The 23,591-nt window shown below is 38.6% G+C and overlaps 1 protein-coding gene across 2 annotated transcripts in view; it reads right to left on the bottom strand.

Moving 5' to 3' along the window:
* Positions 1 to 23,591, bottom strand: part of sema5a (sema domain, seven thrombospondin repeats (type 1 and type 1-like), transmembrane domain (TM) and short cytoplasmic domain, (semaphorin) 5A) — a 246,127-nt gene that overhangs the window by 4,004 nt on the left and 218,532 nt on the right. Inside the window, exons 17-22 of one of the 2 annotated variants that reach the window (XM_017696239.2) lie at positions 21,238 to 21,447; positions 10,700 to 10,870; positions 8,581 to 8,736; positions 6,630 to 6,674; positions 4,513 to 4,724; positions 1,480 to 1,646 (exon numbers count right to left, since the gene is read on the bottom strand). In XM_017696239.2, the coding sequence (XP_017551728.1) occupies positions 1,548 to 1,646; positions 4,513 to 4,724; positions 6,630 to 6,674; positions 8,581 to 8,736; positions 10,700 to 10,870; positions 21,238 to 21,447 (893 nt within the window). In that variant the 3' untranslated portion in view covers positions 1,480 to 1,547. The remainder of the gene's footprint in view (positions 1 to 1,479; positions 1,647 to 4,512; positions 4,725 to 6,629; positions 6,675 to 8,580; positions 8,737 to 10,699; positions 10,871 to 21,237; positions 21,448 to 23,591) is intronic. The other variant, XM_017696238.2, reaches the window with a different exon arrangement.

Here is a 23,591-nt window from a genome sequence, read left to right as displayed (position 1 = left end):
AAACAATTAGCAGGGACTTGCTTTTAGAGTTAATTGCTGTTCTTGTGTACTAATTTGTGTCAGAAGTGAAAGTATTCCACCTTGATAAGAAATGCAGATACATTGCATTTCACTTGCTTTTCTTTTTTTCCCTCCAATTTCCTCCACAAGGGGCATAACCTGTCCACTCAGGGGGAGCGAGGCCAAATGTGCTCTCTTGGACTCGTGGACACGGATGGCTGTAGCATCACCAGGGACCGAAACTTGGGATGCCCTGATGATAGGGCCAATGCGTAGATGGTTGCACCACTCAGGAACACCCACTCATCCCCCACCACACAGTGCTTTCAACATGGGAAACACTGAAGGCTAAATGTTATTACATTGCTTTGTATAAGCCCATTGTCTTCATTGCATTTCCATCAAGAACGAGCAAACCACACTAAAATGTAGTCTTCATTCTATCACCAGCACTCTGCTGAACTTTGGCGCCTGGTTGTAATCACTAGCCAATCATATCCTTTGGAGGCAGGGGTTAAAATCACTGTTCAAATATAATCCACAGCCAAACGAAGGCATAGTTACAATCGCAGTCCAGTTACAGCCCTCAGCTGAATTTGGGACTGTGACTGTAAACACCGTCCAGTCACAGTCCTCTGGTTTGAGGATATGGCTCTAATCACTGTCCAGTCAGAACTCTTGGCAGAACATGAGGGCATAAATGTGGTCATTATCCAATCGCCGCCCTCTGCCGACCTTGTGGGGATGATTCCTATCAGTGTCCAGTCAAAGCTCTTGGCCAAAAGTGGGGGCATAACTGTAGTCAATGTCCAATTATAGCCCTCAGTCGAACTTGAAGACAACTGTAATCACTGTCCAATCAGAGCCCTCAGTCCAACTTAAAGGCATGTTGCTGCTATCACTGTCCAACCACAGCCCTTTGCTGGCCTTAGCATGGCTGTAATCTAACATTAGCTAGCAGTCGCTTGAAGTGTGTCAGTCTGTCAGCCTGTGTTTTTGGATTATCATTGGATTTGTACAATAATTTACATTAAAAAGCCAAACTATGCTTTATTTATGTTTTAGCTACACTTATTTTAAATACAGGGCATCAGACAATGTCATAACATGCTAACATGATTTTTACAAAAATGTCAAGTACTGTTTTTCATTGCAAGGGATGTGAGAACAATGTAAGGAAAGGTTTTCTCTTCAGTTTATCGTGCATTACTAATAAAGAGTGATGCAATTCGAGTACTATATTGCATGTGTTTTCACTGTTATGCCTGAGGCATGGAATCTTCTTTATAGAGAAATGAGGCGATAAGCAGCAAAAACGTTATGAGTGACGTGGCCATTCCACAACACCACCACCACAGAACAGGCAAACGCTACACTGCCTTCTCACAAGCCTTGGTTGCTGCCCTGTGGAATGGAATGTGAGATGGAGAAATAATCTGGATTTTGGATGCATGGGCACGCACACCTGCCAAAACGTACACGAGGGTGACGGGGGGGCGGAGACGGGATTCACAAGAGGAGAGGAGAGGGCATGTGCTGTTGGAGAGTTAGTAGAAAATCTCCAGGCCGCGGGCCACGCCAGTGTTAGTGGACAAAGGCTGGCGCATGCTGTGGTCATCCAAAGGCAACAGTACGGAAACATCGGGCTGTAAAGAGGAAGGGAGCAGAGTCACGTCCAAAAAAGCCCATCATACCACCTACAGCCTACCGCTCCACATGCTCCAGAGAGTTTAATGAATAATCCCCCATCACATCACTCTCAGACTTCTGTCATGGTTTATAATTACCTTCATGACTTTTAACCACTGACTGAACTGCTAACTAGCCTGTTCATGGGATCTGTAATTCTGCTCTACATTTATATTGAACCAATTTCCCACTATAATATCCTGGATTGTCCCATACAATTACTAGATCCTCCAGACTTTAACTTGTTTATCTCCTGGATGTTTAAATGAGCAGACAAAAATCAAATTTACAGTTCTCCCACTTACTGCAAATGTAATTAAACAGCTAAGACATGTTTGAGGTCTGAAGTTCACTTCTTTACTTTTGCACTTGAGCTAAACTGCATGCCTGAATCATTAGAACTATGCCTATTAGAACTTCAGCTTGGACCACGATGTCAAAATTTAGTCCAAAAAATGAGGAAAAAACCCACTTCTATGATAGCGCTCCTATGGGATTTTAGTAGTCAGTGTCAGTGCTAACAGCAATTCATATTAACAATTTTTGCCATTCTAGATTAACTGATATCTGGAGCTTCTAAAAGACATTTCATGTTTATATATTCACCGATTTTTATCTTGTATGTATCTGCTTTAAAGTGACTCTTTCTGTAAGAGTCCTTGTATAGAGCTGCCATCGCATAACCTGACTACAGCTTGTATTCATACTCAGTGATGTATCTAGAACTTCCAGAAAGCCTAGAGTAACATTTGTCTCACAAATTTTTCACAAAAGTCCATTTGTAAAGCAAAACGTGATTCACTGATTCCTCTCTCACTTCCTTGTTATGTTAGAGGGTAATCAGGCACATTAGGCCTCCAGTCCAGCTCCTGAACTCCTAACCAGTGGGAGAGCTTGCTTGGCTGTATCTACCTAGATACTAGAGAAAACAATCCTAATTGAACAGTTTTTTGTTGGCTGTTTCAAGGATTGGACCCTTTTATTTCCAACCAAAACTTAATGTGATGTAAGAGCATTACTACAATACTAGCATAGTTTAAATATAATAAGCACAGTGATTCCATTAAATAAGAATGAACTACACATTAGAGGCATTACAGGCATCATTAGACCTCTCTGAAAGCCCAGAAGGCCCAGAGTTTCTCAATAATAAATAATTTCACTCTTGCCCTAAACTGTGTGGAGTTGTTAAGTAATCTCTAATAGACTTGCTTACTCTGATATAACATGGTCTTATCCATAAACATAGACCAAAGTATGTGGCATGTGAAAGCAGTAGCTATGAACAACAACCAGCATAGAAACTTGAAGCCTGAATTTTTTTCTGTCTTCATCATCTTGACTGAGATTCGGCTAAAAATATGCAACAGAAAATGTACATTTGATTTTTGGCTGAACATTTGGTTTAATTTTCTCTGTAAATGAAAGGTCAGGTCAACTTAAAATTATTGGGTAACTTACCTTTTTGATTTTTCAAAATGTGCATAACTAAAGGACTAAGAAGTAAACAAAGTCATTCCGGGTGGTTTGGTGTGAAATGCTCTATTCTAGAGAAACCAAGTCAATTGTTTACAGAAGTGGTGGTGATAGATACCAGACGTCCACCTCTAAAAGCTCCCGCACAGAAAGTTTTTAAATGAAATTTTTATGAATACACTGCCTGATGCCTGAGGCATTTTTTTGCAATAGCTGTGAGAAGGTGTTGGCTTAAAATGTATTTTTAAAAATATATTTTTAGCTTGGAGATACATGTAGGGTGTTGAGAGTCAAACTAGCACCCAAAGAAAACTTCTTGTTTTTCAGATCTACCACTTTGCACATTACATATAAAAAGAAGATACATGTAGGGTGACTGGTGGTTTTGGATAGTGCATAATATGGCCATATTTATGTTGCAGACACCGTAACCCCTTGTTCTGATCATCACCACTGTAAAAGAATGTGAGCTAAGTTTCTCTACAATGAGCTATTTCATATCAGACCACTCTGAATGACTTTGTTTACATCTCAGCAACTGAATTAAACAGAAGTTGGAATTCCCCTTTAACTCGACATGTGGGCACCAGAGTTCACCAGTGCCAAGCTGAGTTCATTTAAAAAGCAGCTTATAATTTTACAGTATACTGCATTAGAGTAGCTAGTGAAAATTATTTTTTACAGCAATTCTATCCACTATACTTCATTTTCTTTAGCTTTTATCAGAAATGATCCATTTATCCATTTTGCTGACTGACTATTAGGCTATATAGAGAGTCCTTTTTTCACATATTCATCTCTGGCTGTAGTACACTACACTGAGTTTTCTACTGAATTACTGTATGTAACTCCACAACAGACTCTCCACACTCGGAATAAGGGTGAGCTCTTCCTCTAATTAGCCCAAGCTCAAGTCAAATGAAGCCTTAATTGTTCTGTTGACTGCACTCGCAATAAAGCAGGAGCTTCTTTATAATCACTTTGCCTTCATCAAGCTATGTCTGTGTCAAAAGATCCACTCATTCAAATCTCAAATTGATGATAATGAGCTCCTTTCAAAAACAATAGCAGTACTCTCTGAGCAAAAAGTGCATAATTTTGGATTAACTCTCATTTCAAAATACAGACACAGACATGCTTCTTTATTTTCCCCTCATGAGATAAACCTCCCTGAGCGTGGATCACAGGTTAGGGAGTTAGCTCATCACTTATGAGAAAGCAGTGTATGAGTAAATGAGTGTATTTAGACAGAAACGGCACACTACAGGACAAAATTAAACACATGGAGCACACAGCAGACTTTTTAGCTAAAAGTCTATTTTAAAGCACTGGACAGGGATTACTAACCTTAATGGCCTCCACCGAATCATATTTGTCCAGTTTGTTGATGTGGTTGGTGATGCTGGTATTAAGCGGGGCAGCGGAGATGGGGTGGATGACTGTTGCATCATGTGACTGCTGCTGGTACCTCTGGCAGTAGGTGTAGACCAGTAAAGTGACCAGACAACCCAGTATAGAGCTGCTTAAACCCACAGCGATCATGTGGAAAACGTTAAAATCTGTTGACAGAAAAGGAGCATTGGTGATGTTGGTGATAATGACCATCCAAAACTAATCAGAATTACTCAGAAGTTGGCTACTATGACAGTTACCTAAACAAGGGCATGGTGCAATTTAATACAATAAAACAGATTCTAAAATCTGATTGGCTGAGCTGAGTTTAAAACCGCTGTAGAAATGCTCAATAAAAGCTATGACCACTTCACCACAACTGAATTTTGTATAAGTGGACAAACTCTGTGCTGTTATGCTGCTCACATGGACCACGGAGTGTACTGACAGATGAAAGAAGAACCTGGCTGGAGCCTATCCCAGCGGTCAGCAGGCGGAAGGCAGGATACACCCTGGACAGGTCGCCAGTCATTCACAGGGCATATCTTAAATATGTTTATTTTATTTGAAACTAAATTATGACTGAATATTCCATTTTGTCACTACTTTGCCATTCTGAATGACTGAGTTGTAACAATTTTAGCTCATTTTGAGCAGAATGTCAAAAACACTTGCTAGTATATGAGTGGCAAACACAGCATTGAACAGTTATACAGACACAAAATGATTGTATATCAAAAATTAAATATTTTTATTATAACACAAATGTTTACTTAACTGCAGAAAATATGGGTTTCGGTAGTGACAGTCCTTAATGTTACACATTGATATTCAGACTTTAGGACACATTCACTTTAAAACAATGGCCTCTATCTGCTCACCATGTGGTCATGAGGGACAGGGATGCAGCCTCAACTCTGCTATGAAATGAAGGGGTGTGGGTAAAATAAGATTATGCCTATAAACTAAAACTCTTTGTGTTTCAGTGGCATGAAAACATTACAGCAAAACTGAAATCTTTTGACTATACTTTGAAAGATATCCAAAACAAACAAAAATATATAAGGATTATTTTTCAGAAGTTAAAATTCAGTGGTTAGGATTTGGGACAGATACCTTCCAGTAAAGAGTACACTATAAATGATGATTTTGTATATAAATAAACATACACACACACACACACACACACACACACACACACACACAGAAAAGTTTCATTCTGATAGTGCACTATATGTATATATAGGAATAGTGTACACATGGCCACATCATAGTACACTATATAGGGAGTAGGGAGCCATTTGAAATTGTGTCCCATTGTGAGGAAAAGGGACACACAACACTGTGAAATTATCATTATCATTGTGATGGTAATTGTCAGAGAAAAAACTACTTAGAGGATGAGGGATTATGCTATGTTATGATTTTCATTATTATTTCATTATTATATGACAAACTGAAATGATTACAATGTATACAATACATGAGTGGCTGGAAGTTCTTGCCCTCCTTCAGCAGTCCATAGTGGCTTGGCAAAACAGCCTAATCTAAATAACTACATTACATGGTGGAAGAATTGATCTTTAGAATTGTTATTAATAACAACTAAAACTATTGTTTGAAAATGTGTGTTTTATCATATTTGTGTTGTTTGCTTGTAAAGCTCTGTTCATCATTCTGAGCCTGTCTAACATTTCTTCTTGTTTACATCTTCATACTCTTTAGCTGATATCTGTGAAGTTAGCAGTAGTATTAAAGTAGTACCATGCAACACAATTTGCTTTACATGAATGAAAACTATTCTGTGGAAAGTTTAAAACTGATAATGCTTTCTGTAGCACACACTGTCTAGACCACTGTTTGATGAGAATACTAATAATAAAAGTTCAGATCAAAGGGCATAATAAGGAGCTCAGGGGTCCAAATTGCGTAACCAATGAAGAAAAAATGTTATAATGGATGAATAACATATTTTTTTTTAAATGTACAAAAATCATGATCATTACAGAACAGCTAAATGGTTTCATACATCCCCCTGTGTGGTGTGTGTAAGACACTGAATAAATCATTACCCCCACACTGTCTGTCCTCATGACTGGAATGCGCAACAGAAATCTCTGAGGAGGAAAAGGTACAAAACACAAACTGTTAGAGTGATAAAACAGATCCAGACATTTAATAATAAATGTAGCAGTGGTGCTTTCTGAGACACAATTTCAGACGCAATTAAAAGCAATGAAGTTCCACAATGCAATACATCTGAAGACTTGTACAGAGCCCTGCTGAGGACTTCACTTTGTGTTGTCATGACTTAGTAAACTATCACAACTTCAGGATCTTGTTTCCACACTTTACTAATTCATAGCCTCTATTTAATAATGTTGTTCTTAAGACTTACTATGTCATGTCTACAACTTTACTACCTCTGCTTAAATATCTTGTTCCCATGCCTTACTAATTTGGGGCCATGATTTAACTATCACATTTTTCTTATTTTCAAGGCTTATTAAGTCATGGCCATTGCCTAACGAAGACAACTTGGTTATCTCATACTCAAGTATTATTAAGTGTGGTCTTGAACCAATTATCTCATTCCCACAGCTTCATAGGTCATAGCCTCAACTTAAATCGCACAGCATAATTATCTTTTCCCCCCACCTTACAAAGTCATGGCCACAACTTAACAATCACTATGCTATTATTGTATAACTGAACATAAGGCTGAGGAAAAAAAATATCTACAGGAAGGGAAAGTAAGTGATAAAGCTGCTTTCATTACTGTGGATCCGCCAGAAAGGGCGCCCTTAGGGTAAGCTCATTCAGATAAAAAAAGAAGTGCTGTTCTTAATACAACATATTGTATGAAACGATTTGTTTTATATGGCACATTGTACATCACTCTCCCTGCCCCTGTATACGCCAGATGAGATGCTTTCTCACATTGGCCAGTATGTACAAACAGTAATACAGGTAGTGTCTCAGGTTTCCTGTGTGTTTGCAAATGCTTCGGAAAACATATTCCTGTAATGCATTTGTTCGATCAGGGCTATTAGATGAGGAAGAGGATGAGCCACTAATTAGCTTAGCGCTGCTGCAATCAATGGTTTGGTGTGTCTCACATTACTGCCTGTCAATAACAGGAGATTCTTGTTAGTACTGTAGTCGATATAGACCATCAGACCATACTGTACAGTGTTAGAGTGAGTGTATTATTTTTTGTACATTTTCAGGACAAAAAAGCCCCTGACTCTGTAAAGCCTGTTACATTTTATAGAATTAAAACAAGCAAAAAATCCTTTTCTATATATATATATATATATATATGTATACACACACACAGACACACACACACACACACACACACACACACATACATAAGGACATGTACAGTCACAGACGCACTGTAGTTCTACAATTGCAGACTTTGTAGCCCCCTTTCAATTGTAATTCCAATTATCAGGGCCCCCACAGGACCACCATAAGCAGGTATGCACTGATGATTCACCACCCAAATAATACCTTCCCTACAGTGGTCCTGTGGGGGTCCTGACCACTGCAGAACAGGGTCAAAGGGGACTAACAAAATATGCAGAGAAACAGATGGACTACAGTCTGGAATTGCAGAACAGTAAAGTGTTCCTATACAGTAAGTGGAGCTTCTGGAGTGTATTTATATATTATATATATATAACACTGTTGTTGGAACAAAACCTTGTATCTCCAAAATGGTAACTTTACATGAGAAAACTGAAAAACTTAAAAAAATGGAGATATGAGATTTTCTTCCAACAACAGCAACATCGCTGTCGGAACAAAACCTCATATCTCTGTTTTTGCAGTTTTTCAGTTTTTGACATAATTTGAAGTTTTTTCCTTCTCCTGTAAAGTTACCATATTGGCTATACGGTTTGTACCGACAACAGCAGTATATGTATAGTACTGTATATAATACATACCTCACATATGTATGACTGCATATTGTTACATTGTCTAAAAAAACATTCTGTGTATGTGAATGCGTACCTGGGATGTAGTTGGATTCGATGAGGCAGGCGCGGCTCTCGCTGCTGTTTCCTGCACACTGGTTGCCAGTGGGGAAGAGAACATCACAGTGACGGAGGCGCACCTGAACACCCGAGGAGTCACAGTGGGACCACTCAGACCAGTCTGACCAGCTCTCTTTGGAAATATTAATAAAAGAATGTTACTTTTTTGCTTCTCTACAGGCTCTGATACTTATACTTTGGAAAAAGCATATAACCTTCAATTTGTATTGAATAAAATAGTTTGATGTAGTATGCAAACACTGATAAAGTTTCATCATTTTCAGTTCAGTTTCAGTTCACTTGGGCATTTATATCCCCCAAAGTCTGAAAATGTGTGACCGTGCAACCATATATACAGATTAAGTAAACAACAAAAAAAGCATAATGTAATTATAAAAACAGAGTGATTTTATGAAATCTTTAACAAATGTTAACTGCTGCAAAATAGGGCAACTTTAAAACCTTTCAACATGTCACATGGTACAACTGACAAAGACTTTTATTCTGACATGCTTGGGCAGGATGCTACGTCATAAAGAGGACCCCAAGTGTCTTTCATGGCACAGTGCCAAGGTCAGTAGTTCTTTCAAAAATATTGGAAAAATAATTCATGCTTAGGCTGGTCCAGTGTTAAACTGTAATATTTTTTATGAATGCATGGTTGCGCCACCTGACATTTGGTAAAATTATCCTGTTTGAAAAACAGTGACCCTAAAACAATTGAGAAGATGATGCAGATACAGTTTTAAATACACACACTGACTGTGTAGCTGTCTTTGAACCACAGTGTTATTGTCCCATGTAGTATTTAACAGCCAGTATCAACAAACGTCTGTGGTTGATCTCTCACATTACCTTCATTAGCATTCTCCTCTATGGTGATAGTAATGAATGGTGTGACAGGTAGAGGCCAACACAGCTAATAAAAGGTCATTCTGTAGCTTCAGTCTGGCTTGGGCTAATGGATGGACTGACATTTGAATACAGGAGTTACCCTCCACACCCACCCCCAACTGTACTGCAGGGTTTGACTGCCTTTTCCTCCCTCCTTATTCTCCACATGCTCGACTCTATCATTCACTTTTCTGTAAAGCGTGATATTTTGATTTTCCCTCGTTTTTCCACCAGCCTGCCGAGTATTAGGACTGAAGTGATGGCCGGCAGCAACCACACAAAGAGCCTGTACAGGCGTGTAATTTCACCATCCACGGAAAACGAGTGCACTCATGTATTTCTGAATACGTTAGCGCGTCTGTGGGTAAATAGCATGGATATGGGTGTGAGTTATAGTTTCATGCATTCCAATATACTGCATGTTCTGCACATGCAGGTTTTGAGTGAATGCAAATGCATGTCAGTTGTAAGATATGTATTTTTATTTTCATTTGTGCCCAAGTAAAAGATGCATATGTATAAGTAGCATGAGCTATGCTTGCATCATGCAGGTTTTTGAGTGCATGCAAAGTGTGGCAGTTGTAAGATATGTAGATTTTGCCATTTGTGTCAAAGTACATGATGTATGTGTCGAAGTAGCATGAGCTATGTATATATTTATGTATATGAATCATTCTACCAAACTGGTTACAAGTCAGAGTCGAGCTTTTAACTGACTTGGACTTCAGACTAAAATCCTTTTGCTTTGAGTGGCTTTATACCTTAATTATGTTTATTTATTAAAATAAATGATAGAACATTCCATTTTGTCATTACCAACATAGTCATAACACTACAGAAACTTTACCAAGTGTTTTGGTAATTTTATTTCTGCAATTCTATCTATTTTTTAGCACAAAAATACAGCTTTGAACACAAACACAATCATACACATCAAAATATTTTTCTTAAAATGGATAGTTTCAATTCTTAATGTGACACTGATTTTAAGACTTTGGAACACATTATTATAAATAACATGTTGGCACATCAGCCACTGAGAAGAAAATACCTCGAGATGAACACAATTAGGTCTCATCAGCACCCATTGTGACACTTGTTAGCCCTTTTTGCCCATTAGTTCATCTCAAGGAGCAGCTTTCATTACTCATCCAACATGAAAACAAGATTGAGTGTTCATGTGTATAAATGTGTGTATGTACCTGGACAGGGCTGCGTGTTACACAGGGCCTCCTCAGTATGCAGGCCAAGGCAGATGTCCCCTCCATAGGCTGGCGGGGGGTTACTGCAGGTCCGGGTCCGAATGTAATGACCCCCTCCACACGTCACTGAACATTTGGACCAAGGTGACCAGCAGGACCAACTACCATCCACTGAGAGAGAGAGAGAGAGAGAGAGAGGGTTAGGGTTAGAGGACACAAAGGTAATTGCTAACAACACCTTAAAATAGTTGTGGAAATATCTAAAACGTAGACATTTTAATCCTGGAAAGTTCAGATTCCAAACTTTCAATCAATACCACATTTATGTTTGTAAGTAGAACAGGAGATATTTTATTATATTTTATAGAATTTTGTCATTTTTCAATCAGAAATGCAAACTCAAACCTATTGATACAGACAATCAAATGTAAATCAAATGTAAATGTAATTCATTAGGTAACTTGCCATTTGATTCAATATTATAATTATATTAAATACATGTAATAATAAACAATAAAAGCTCTTAGATGTCTAAGAGTTGGTAATCAACATTTTATATCAAAATATAAACTGTGAGTTGTCACTGTAGAATGTAATCTGTTTTAGTGCAGTATGTGTCAGTGCAGATCTTTTTGAGGTAATCATTTCTCATGGAGCACTGCAGTAAACTATGTAAGCCAGATAATTGGCTTACATAGTGTGTGCATTGCACCCCAACTAGAAGCAGGCAAAACTGCTTCTCCAACAGCTGTTTCTAATTAATACTGTAGAGCTGTTGATGCTCGCTGTAGCAGGAAGTATAAATGCCTTGGTCATGTACCACACTCACCTCACACAACACAACACAGCTCACTCATTGCTAATACTAAATTTGTTAAGAACATGTGGTCTTGTTAACTAGCATTATCATTTAGAACATACAATTGAACAGCCTCCTTTTGCTCTCAAAACAGCCCCAATTCTTTGTGCCATGGACGACACAAGATGTTGGAAATGTTCGTTTGAGACTATTCCTTGTTGACATGACTGCATTATGCACTTCCTTTAGATTTTACTCATTCTACCACATCCCAAAGCTGTTCTTTTGGGTTCAGATCCAGTGACTTCCAGTGGGAAGTCCACTAAAGAACACTGAACTCATTGTCATGTCCATGAAAATTGTTTGAGAGGACTTTTGCTTTGTGACATGGTACATTATAATGGTGGAAACAGCCGTTAGAAGATGGGTAAATTGAAGGAAAAATGAAGGGGTGAACATGGTTAACAACAAATAGGCTATGACATTCAATCGATGATTGACTGGTATTAACAGGCCCAAAGTACTCCAAAGATTCCCCACACCATTACACCACCTCCACCAGCCTGGACTGTTTACACAAGGCAGGTTAGGTCCATGGATTCATGCTGCTGGCGCCAAATTGTGACCCTAACATCGGTGTGTTAGCAGAAATCGAGATTGATTAGACCAGGCTATGCTTTATCCAGTCTTCATCGGTGCAGTGTTGTTGAGCCTGTGCCCACTGCAGCCTCAGCTTTCTGTTCTTGACTGACAGAAATGGAACCTGACGTGGTCTTCTGCTGTTGTAGCGCATCCGCCCATTTCCATCTGCAGAACTTCCACTTGCTGGATGTTTTTTCCTTATTGCACATTTCTGAGGAACCTCTAGAGATGGTTGTGCTTGAAAATCCCAGGAGTTCAGCAGGTAAAGAAATACTCAAACCAGCCCATCTGGCACCAACAATCATGACAAGGTCAAAATCAATGAGTTCACATTTTCCAACGTTACCTGAAGTTGCTAGAATGTATCTGCATGATTTTATGCACGGCTGCCACATAGTTGGCTGATAACTGCATAAATGAGTAGGTGTACAGGTGTACCTTATAAAGTGCTTAGTGACTATTATATTAATGTATATGATGTACACATTTGTATGAAAAAAACGGAAGGAAAGAAAATACAAATAAGGTTAAGGATTGGTTTCTATCTGTTGGTCACCCCATCCATCTCTCATTCTTTCTATCTATCTGTCTAGTCTGTTGTATTTAAATAACTGATGGTAACAGAGATTGTGTTTTTTGTGTCTGTTGATGTTGAACACGCTTGGATCGGCTCATTTCTCCCTGTTGCACTGCCCCCGACCCTGATGCTAATTAATGAGGGCAAACAAACCATCAACACAGTGTTTTTCTCGTCCTCTCTCTCCTCTGGTGTAAATGAGCAGTGAACTTGAGGAGATGGTCCGCGACAGCAGGGCTAACGACTCCCGCAAAACGCTTGGCCACTTTGAGCATTAATTAACTCAGTGTAAACACACTTATTCACCTATTCCACCTCATAGCACATCAGAACATCAGAACTCAGACAGGTCTGAAGACCTGCTCCATGTATTCATGTCATTATCCCCCTGCTACCCCAAAAGTAGTTGATCAGCCAAGAAATGTTTGGAGGTGTTTTTTAATATACTGTTATCTATAAGCCCGGACAAAAGTACAAGCAAAATTGTGGCTACAATGTCAAGAAAACGTTAGACAGAGAAGCAGTTCTTGGCTGATGGACTACTTCTGTGGTGAAGGCTGGAAACTGTGCAAAAAAAAAAAAAAGATTTTTTTGTTGAACTACTATTAAAATAGGATGGCTTAGAATGAAGAACCAATAGCCATAAAATGGTCACTTGGAGTCAGTTTCAAAGTCTCTACAGCAGTAATCATTTTCTAGGGTGTCCAACTGTTCCTAAAATATATGGTAAAAACATTATTTGCATTACATTTATATTTATACCATTTTGAAGATGCTCTTATCCAGAGCGACTTAAAAAGTGCTTTGCTGTCTACGCAGAGAATGTAGTACAAATAGGTTAGAAGAAAAGCTACTCCTGAGCTCAGATATAGCTAGAAAACAAGTATTTTGATACCCTAATAAACAGAATTAGACATGCAATACAACATATTTTAATAATTACTTATATTACTGCTCACTTAATGCTCTAAAAAGGGATGTGTCTTCAGTCTTTGAGGGCAGGAAGAGAATCTGCTGTTCAGACAGCTGGTGGGAGTTTGTTCCACCACCTGAGTGCCAGGACAGAGAAAAGTCTTGATGCTCGTCTTCTATGCGTCTTGAAGAATGGCGGGTCAATCTAAGCTGTACTTGGAACTCAGAGGGCTCAAGGAAAACCAGTGAGTATCTGCTGTGTACATGATCAAGTGGGAACTGGGAAGCTTCCGATTTCCAAGTAGATTTTTTTCCTGACCTCAAACAGCTGATCTTGCCTGAAAGTGAAAAGTAGGAGATTCCAAGATGGAAGATTCCAAGGTTGCAGTTGTAATGACCTGCCAATCGACTGTTCACTGTGTTACCCAGAAATAACTTGGTGTCTCCAGCTCAACGTTGGAAAAGTTTTGAAACTCACTTGCCTCTCACTTTGAATATTAAATGTTCATGTTTTCACACTTAAAAAGTAAGGGTTGTTGAAATGTTCACAGCTACCTGTTAACTACGTAGCTGATCAGCTACTTCTATCATTAAACTTATATGCTTTGACATTAACGTTAGCCACTAACTACCTCGTACCTACAAACTAATCTATATTTTACAACAGCAACAAACACAGTGTATGCTATTCTGACATTAGGTACGTTCACATTACAAGCCTCATTGCACAAATCCAATTTTTTGCTCAAATCCCATCGCTCTGACAGGAAGGTTCACACTTATTTAGGTAAACAACTCAAATTTGTCAATGTGAACGAACTGGTGTCCTGAAATGACCCACATGCGCACATCCTACTCATTAATGTCACATAAACTATTCACATGTCACGTGTATCATCAGCAAATAAACTAAGGAGCAGATCAGCAGATCAAGCCTTCACTGTGAACATAAGCTGTCAGCTGCTCATTATTAGAGCAAGATGACGGCGAAAAAGGTGAGATGTGTTGCTTTTCCATGGTTTACAGGCTTTAACTTCTGTTCGGTGCTGCTGCCATGGTAAGGCTGAATGATGGTGCACATGTAGTGGAAAAAGCATGTGAAGGCCACATGGCCACCATTTGGATACGTATCTGATGTGGTACCACATGTGAAAGTGGCGCAGATCGTATTTGAACACATCAGATTTGCGTGTCTACACAGCCCTGAAAACATCAGATCTGAGACACATTAGGGCAAAAAAAATCGGATTTGTGCCACTTCAACCTGGTAAAATCAGAATACCGCTGACTCAACGCCTCCAATCAAACTGGCTTTTTCTTTGTATGTTGATTTCGAAGCCATAGCCATCACTGATTGTTCATACACATTATACTGATGGAAAATCAACAGTTTTTTCAGGTTTTATGATTACTATCTATAGCAATGCTAATGGCAATCAATGGAATTAACAGTAATTGAGTGAAGGCAGACATAACTGCATTAAATGTGTGTGACTGACACACAGCTGTATTAGTGTAATATGATCATGAAATACACTATATTGCCAGGAGTATTCCCTCATCTGCGTTCACACGCATATGAACTTGAGTGACATCCCATTCTTAATCCATAGGGTTTAATATGATGTCGACCCACCCTTTGCAGTTATAACAGCTTCAGATCTTCTGGGAAGGCTTTCCACAAGCTTTAGGAGTATGTATATGGAAATTGTTGACCATTCTTCCAGAAGCGCATTTGTGAGGTCAGACACTGATATTGGACAAGAAGGCCTGGCTTGCAGTCTCTGCTCTAATTCTTCCCAAAGGTGTTCTATCAGGTTGACATCAGGCCAGTCAAGTTCTTCCACACCAAGCTCACTCATCCAAGTCTTTACAGACCTTGCTTTATGCACTGGTGCACAGCCATGTTGGAACAGGAAGGGGCCATCCCCAAACGGTTCCCATAAAGTTGGGAGCATGAAATTGTCCAAAATCTCTTGGTCTGCTGAAGCATCAAGAGTTCCTTTCACTGGAACTAAGCGTCCAAACCCAGCTCCTAAAAAAACCCCACAACGCCACACCATAATCCCCTCTCCACCAAACTTTACACTTGGCACAATGCAGTCAGACAAGTACTGTTCTCCTGGCAACCACCAAACCCAGACTCATGAGAAGCAGGATTCGTCACTCCAAAGAACTGCTGTAGAGTCCAGTGGCGGCGCTTTACAACACTGGATTCAACACTTGTGCTTGGCGATGTAAGGCTTGAATGCAGTTGTTCGATTACGGAAACCCATTACATGAAGCTCTCTATGCACTGTTCTTGAGCTAATCTGAAGGCCACATGAAGTTTGGAAGTCTGTAGCGATTGACTGCAGAAAGTTGGCGACCTCTGTGCACTATGCACTTCAGCATCCGCTGACCCCGCACTATCATTTTACGTGGCCTACCACTTCGTGGCTGAGTTGCTGTCATTCCCAATCGCTTCCACTTTGTTATAATACTACAGTTGACTATGGAATATTTTGTAGCGAGTAAATTTCAGGACTGGACTTCTTGAATTACAGGCTGGAATTCACAGAGCTCCTTTCACAAATGTTTGTAGATGCTGTGTGCATGCCTAGGTGTTTGGTTTTATACACCTGTGGCCATGGAAGTGATTGGAACGCCTGAATTCAATTATTTGGATGGGTGAGTGAATACTTTTGCCAGTATAGTTTGACTGGAATATCCCATCATAAAAATGGTTATATTGGTAAAGCACAGCACTTTGGAAGAGCTTTCTGGTTGGGTTTTACTACATCATTATATGCTGTTCCCACATACAGTCACATGTAATTGAGCCATCAATGTCCCAAGGTTCCTTCTACTAGGGATTTTGCTAGCACATGAACTCGTATTCACTATGTACTGATTCACTACATAAGGAGCTAGTCAGAGAATTGAAACATAGCCTTCCACACTTAGGCATGTTTCTTATACAGGGATTAAGCTTAATCAATATCTCTGTAGACAACAGTGTTTCTTTAATAAGAAGAATAAGTTAAAAGTCATAATTAATCTTTATTTCCTTTTGAGTAAAAAGGTTAAAAGGTTACATTTGTGAAAGGAGAGTCCAATTTCTAAGCAAAATATCAACAGCCAACAGCCAGCGGCTACAGACAAGGTGTATGATGAATCTAGAGTAGATGCTCTTCTCACTTTATTACGATGGAGGGAAAGAAAGCAGTCTCTTTAGAGGATTTTAAGGAGTTGGGAGCGGTGTGCAGGGGCGTAATTGAACTTCTCCGTGGGGTTTTGTCATCCTTGCTGTAATTTCTCTATCGGAAAGTGACAGATCAGTCAATTTCTGCCACCGTATGACTGATCATTCCATCAGAGCCTAGAGCAACAGCCAGGAAGAAAAGATTCATTTATTTCAGAAAGGGGCCAGTGGCAGCTGGGAAACTTCTTTCTCCCTTTTTCTCTCTTTCAAAGTACAACAAAGGCCTGACGTGCTTTCCAAAAAAGCCTGTCACAGTTCGAGTCCCAGCTGGGCTTTATGGGTTCAAGCAAGAGAAACTGAGCTCTAATAGTGTGACCGTTCGTGTATGCTGCCAAAGAAAGGTTTCCCTTCGTCTTAAATTTTCAATAATGTTTTCACTGTTACTTTTCAGTTAAGTAAAAAAAAATCCTCAAAGGTCTAGTAATCATACAGCAGCTTTGTGCTAATGTTTTCTGCACAAACTCAGTTCCAAATAAGTTAGAACAATTTAAAACAAAAAGCAGTGATTCGTAAATTCAGTTTGAGCAGCATTATATTGAAAACAGTACAAAACACATATTTGTTGTTTTAATTTATAACCTCTAATTTACGAATGTTTGCAGTACATTCCAAAAAGTTGGGACAGAAGCATGTTTAACACTATTACCTTTACTTACAACATCACCTTTCCTTTTAACAGCTCTGAGGAAACAATTGGGGACTGAAGACACCTAGTGATCCAGTTTTGAAAGTAGATTTCTTTTGCCATTCTTCAGTCTTTAGAAAGATTAGCCTTATGGGGCCGTCGTTGTATTTTATTTATAATTTCGTACTTCATAATGGGACACACATTTTCAGTAGGAGACAGGCAGGTCACTCTATATGTGCCTATATTATATTTTTGAACTTTACACTGGTAACAAGATGTTCCTTTATTTTTTTGACCTATAGAACACAATGACCATTATTTCCACCAACAGTTTGAAAGATGGACTTATCAAACCAAAATATGTGTTCTATGTGCATGTGCAGTCCAGCTTTGAGCCCAAAGAAGTCAGCAGTGTCATGTAGCTACCATTGTACATAGTACAATCTTTGTGGATGCAGCAACACTCTGTGTCTAATAGTATTCCTCAGCCCATGCGATGATATCCACAACAGAATCATGCCAGTTAGTGCAGTGGCATCTGTGAGATCAAAGTTCAGGAGAATTCAGTTGTGGTTTTTGGCCTTGCTTCTTGTTTTTTTTTTCCAGATTTGCTGAATTTTTTATAATTTTATGCTCTGTAAAGGGTGAAATACATAAAGGAAAGTTGATCTTAAACTGCTGGATTATTTGCTCATGCATTTGACAAGTGGCAGGCCTTAGCTCATCATTAATCATAACAGACTAGACCTTTCCTGAATGCTCCTTTTGTACTCACAAATGATTACATCACCTTATTAAACTTTTTCTGTTTACATTTAACGTTTTTCCTAATCTTAAATTTCCCCACTGCCCCAACCTTTTTGGAATGTGTTTCCAGCATCAATCAGAGAATGAATGTATATATACAAAAAAAAGAAGTTGATCAGATAAAACAACTATCATGTTTTGAGATTGCTTTTGTCTGAATACAGTTCAAAGCAAATGTAAAAATCACTGTTTCTCTTTTATTTGCATTTTACATACTGTCCCAAGTTTTTTGGAAATGGGTTTGTATAGTTAGCTTAAATGCAGCTTCATATTCATCAAAGTATATTCTTTGTATGAAGAGAATAAAAGGTGTAACACTGGCACTAATACTATCCCACATGTATAAATAATGTGATACTGTTTTCCTTAAAATAACAATGATTACACTTTAATATAAGTCTTTGCAAACCAGCTGAGAAAAGTTTATTTTCATATAAAGATTGTTTAATACAGCCAAATCAGTTTTATATTCAGCTTGCACTACACATCATCCCCTGTCAGGCTGTTTTAGACCAAGTAAGAGAATGTGAAATTGAAAAAAATTGGGGCAGTGAGTTCAGTTGGAGGGTTTAAATATAAACCTTTACATTAAACCATAAAAATGTGGAAAGCTTACAGAATTCAGTATTTTTTCAGTGAGGTCAAGGACATGGTTAATATTATCTATATATCAATATTTACATTTTATTAAGAACACCTCACTTATACGTCCACTCACTGGACATTTTATTAGAAACACCTACCTTGTACTTACACTCACTGGCCACTTTATGAGAAACAAAAACCTTGTATGCCCACTCAATGGACACTTTATTAGAAACAAAAACCTTGCATGTTGTACATTCACTCACTGGAACACCTACCTTGTGCTTACAGACACTGGCCACTTTATTAAAAACACCTACCTCAGAAACTAACCATTAATGAAGGGCTATTAGACAACTAACAAACTGTGCATCATCAGCCACAGTCTCTATGCACCAACAAGGTAGGGGTTTCTAATACAGTGCACAAAGAGTGAATATATACTTTTTTAATACAGTTATAAATCTTTATACCAAACACAGCTTTCTTAATTCACTTCTGAACATCCCACTGAAGTTGAAACAATATGAAACCATCACTGTTGTGGCCTTTATATTAGCAATGCAGCTTTCCTCACTACAAATGAAATTAGGAGGTTCCTGCCCAGAAGCGATCAGCTTTTTCAGTTTGTCAGCACAGACAATGATGGATGGCCTCTGTTGAGCAGATCTCAGGTTTGGACGTCCGGTGTCTATGGCGACGGGCATTTGATTAATAATGATTATAAATGAAATTCCTCATTGTCTGTTGCCGCAGTGTCTTCTGCCAGGTGTCGTTTCATACTTAAGAAGCGTATTTCCATTTAGAAAGCACATTTCCTCCCAGTATCACTCATTCACTCATTTAATTAGGCACACTCTCCTCCTCCTGCTGTATTAGAGCGAGAAAGAGCGCATTGTTGGAATTTTCAGATGACACAATTCTGCCTCCAAGTTGCAGGCAGAATAATTAGCCTGAAATGTGATTGCATGAAATGATGCCACAGGGATTTCTCTCCATTTCCGCCAATAAATTAGGGTCTTTGCACTTTCTAACTGCTGCAATTGTCTTTTATACTCTAATGTATGTGTGACATATGAAAGTGGCCTTTTTTTACTTTTTGTTCGCTTTGCTGTTCATCAGTGCTCAACACCACTCTAACACATACAGATTGCCTCAGGGACGCTACTGTAAAATGAGACGTGTTCACTTAATAATCACTTGAATGAAGAGTACTAAAGGCAATAACATGCACAAGAGAGGTTACAGTTGGAGTATTGATGTGAATTTTTCTGTTCAAAAGTTTGGAATCACTTCCCTTATCAATATTAATAATTTCACTATTTTATTTATGATTAGAACGCATTCAGTATAGTTTAAATATAAATATAACTAAGAAATATTTGCGAAAAAGTATTTTTAGATGTTTAATTCAATATTATGTGAATAAGGAGTTACTGAATGATAAATGTTCTGTAATTATGTATTTACACCATTTGTTGTCCATATATATGCCCAGATCAAAACTGGATATTGATTAGTGATGCACTAATGTGGGCAACAGAATGTGCCACAAAATTGTATGTTCTTGACAACAGAGAATGGTTGCTTAGTTAAGACAATTAATTCCATTGCTTAATTATTATTTCACTTTGGCTGCAAAATGTTTTCATCATTTCATAAAGAGTGTACAGGCATGCTCACAGAAACTTTGATTTCCACCTGTGTTGTTTTGCTGCATTCTATATATTGAGCTGAAGTTGTTGAGTATTGTAACTCCTTGTAATACTCCACATGAACATTATGAAGATTGTAAATCTTGGGTTTAATGTTCCTAAAAGACACTGTGAAATAGTTTCATGTGGTTGATATTTTGACTGTTGATCTGCTGCTGCTCTGTAATGTATCTGAGATTACTCATTGTTGTAGGTTTATTGCTTCTTTTGGTCAAACATTTCACCCAAAAAAACAACAAAAAAAGTCATTTTCGGCCAAAACTTTGGTGCAAACTTTGGTGCAACTTTGTTGGTTTGCAACAGCTTAACAGTTCTTTGCAATGAACTGAAGAAACAACTGACAACAGTAGCTATTATATATGACGAAAGCTTTAGGATTTACATTATATGCTCTGTGGTGTCAGCTCTCAAAGCTGAATTAGACCTGGACTAAGAAGAAGTCTATTATTTGTGTAGTAAAATTAACTGAAAAAATATTTGGTATTTGCTTTCTCTGACAGTCTGTGGGGCAAGCAATTTTTTGGTGCAACAAAACAGTATAAGCCATATCACTTTGCTAATTTTCTGACCTAAGAGATTTAGATTTAATAGTGGTTTTGTTGACTAATGGTTATGGCTCTTTTATATACCTGGGCAGGGTGTTGTATTGCACTCCTGGTACTCCTGGGCAGGTCCCAGACAGGATGTCCCACCATATTTGGGTTTGGGGTTGGTGCAGGTTCTCTTTCGGCTCCGGATGCCTGAACTGCAGTCTCGGCTGCACTGGCTCCAGGAGCTCCAGGCTGACCAGCCACCATTAACTGTCAGTCCAGTGATCCGGCCTGACCGCAGCAGGTCACCTATAAAATACAAACACACCCAGACTTGTTTTTATACAATGCTAGAACAAAAAATCCCATAGGGCTTACACATATCGCTACTGTCAGGACAAAATCCTGTATCTCCATATTTGTCTTTTCTTTTTTACACATAATCTGAAAATGCCAGCTGTCCATTACAAAGTGAATATTTCATAATGAATGGACCAATGGAAATGCTCCAAACCTGATGATTGTTTTGAGCCTGCATGTGTGACACAGTACACATATAAAGATATCTGATGTGGTCCAAAAAACTCCTGACACCTCTGACTTTTAAATGATTATTTCAGGCTTTACAGGGCATCTCGCAGAAATGTGGTGTAGCCAAGCAATACTGGGTCAAGGGGGAAAAAAAACACAAAGTTCAGGCAATTTTTTTCTGAAAATGCAGGAACACTCACCCATATATAGGGACAATTAGGACTGACCTCCTGAGCTGAAGACATGAGGACACTCAGATTTAGTGCTGAATTTCAGGGATATGAGGTTTGATGTCATGTCGTAAATAACTCCAACTTTATGATTGACCTGTGATGAGTTGCAGGAGAATATATAGTGCATGAGATGAGCAGCGGACTCAGACACTGAGCTGTTTTAATATTAGGCTCTTTCATGGCAGGGTATTAATAGCGGCACCTCAGTGAGATGTACAAAGAGCCACTTGAATTCAGCTGTGAATTTCAATTTGAGCAAATGAACTGGATTTAATTTGGCCAACTGAGGAGAATGCCATCAAATTCTTTATTTCTCTCACAGTTATACCTCGATCATGCCCTTCAGCATGACATCTGCACAATATCTTCCCTTTAACTCTTTCAGTCCTACATTAAGGTCTTTCTTTTCTGCAACATTGTGTTTTGCTAAGTTGTTCTATTTATTAAAGCACCAAGCATTACAGGTCTATCATTAGACTCAGCACAACCTCCACTGATATGGCAATCAATAAACAATCATATATACTACAATAAGTCTAGGAGGTAATATTAGTCTATACACAACCTCCAAAACTATACCTATACACTACAATGGGAGATGTTAGTCCATAAACAACCTCAATGAACACTTCTTTATACTAAGATAGGAAATAGTTGTCTATAAACTACATTAACAAATCCTTCTATACGCTAGAAGACAATTTCAAAAATAGCTTCTATAGTCTAGAATAGGAAATAATCATAATCCATAGTCCATAATCAACCTCAATAACCACTTCTATAGGCTAGAAAACTCCATAAACAACCTTATTAAACACTACTGCACACTAAAATGGGAGATATTTCACAGATCATCTCAATAAATTATTCTATACACCAGAAGAGGAGATTCTAAGAAGGTAATTAATAAACACAGACAATACCAAACTCTTTTTTTATCCACCATAGATCAACTAATTAACCCTTGTCTACTAGTGAGGTGGGTGGTGCTTTATCTTCTAAAATATACAAGGAGCTTGCAATTCATTTTCAAAATAAAACAGACTTGATACAACAGAGCGTAGCTTAGCCAACTAAAACTAGTGCCAATAACCTTTCTGATAAACTGCCTACATCAATGATGACATCATACTCTGTTATCAATCATCAGGAGCTAACTAATGTTACAAACAAATACGTTTGTCCACATGTTATCTTGAACCTGCTCCTACTTCATTCCTTAAAATTGTAAACCATACTCTGTCTACAGGTGCTTTTCCAGATGTTTTAAAACTGCCCTGGTGAAGCCTCTATTTCCTTTTTTAAGTTAAGTCTAGAAAATTATTATTATATATTATATATTATTATAGTCCATAAGAAACCTCAATAAATGATCATATACTCCAGAATAGGAGAAATTAGTCTGTATACAAACTAATATAGGAGATACTAGTCCATCCGGGGGCAGTCATGGGCTGGAGGTTAGGGAGCTGGCCCTGTGACCAGAAGGTTGCTGGTTCGATCCCCAGAGCTGACAGTCCATGACTGAGGTGTCCTTGAGCAAGACACCTAACCCCCAACTGCTCCCCGGGCGCCGTGGATAGGGCTGCCCACCACTCCGGGCAAGTGTGCTCACTGCCCCCTATTGCATGTGTGTTCACTAGTGTGTATGTGGTGTTTCACTTCACGGATGGGTTAAATGCGGAGGTG

The sequence above is a fragment of the Pygocentrus nattereri genome, chromosome 24 (genome assembly GCF_015220715.1).
Source record: "Pygocentrus nattereri isolate fPygNat1 chromosome 24, fPygNat1.pri, whole genome shotgun sequence".
In the NCBI taxonomy this organism is placed as follows: Eukaryota; Metazoa; Chordata; class Actinopteri; order Characiformes; family Serrasalmidae; genus Pygocentrus; species Pygocentrus nattereri.
The sequence above is the reverse complement of the archived record's forward strand: the minus strand, read 5'-3'. Positions and strand labels throughout refer to the sequence as shown.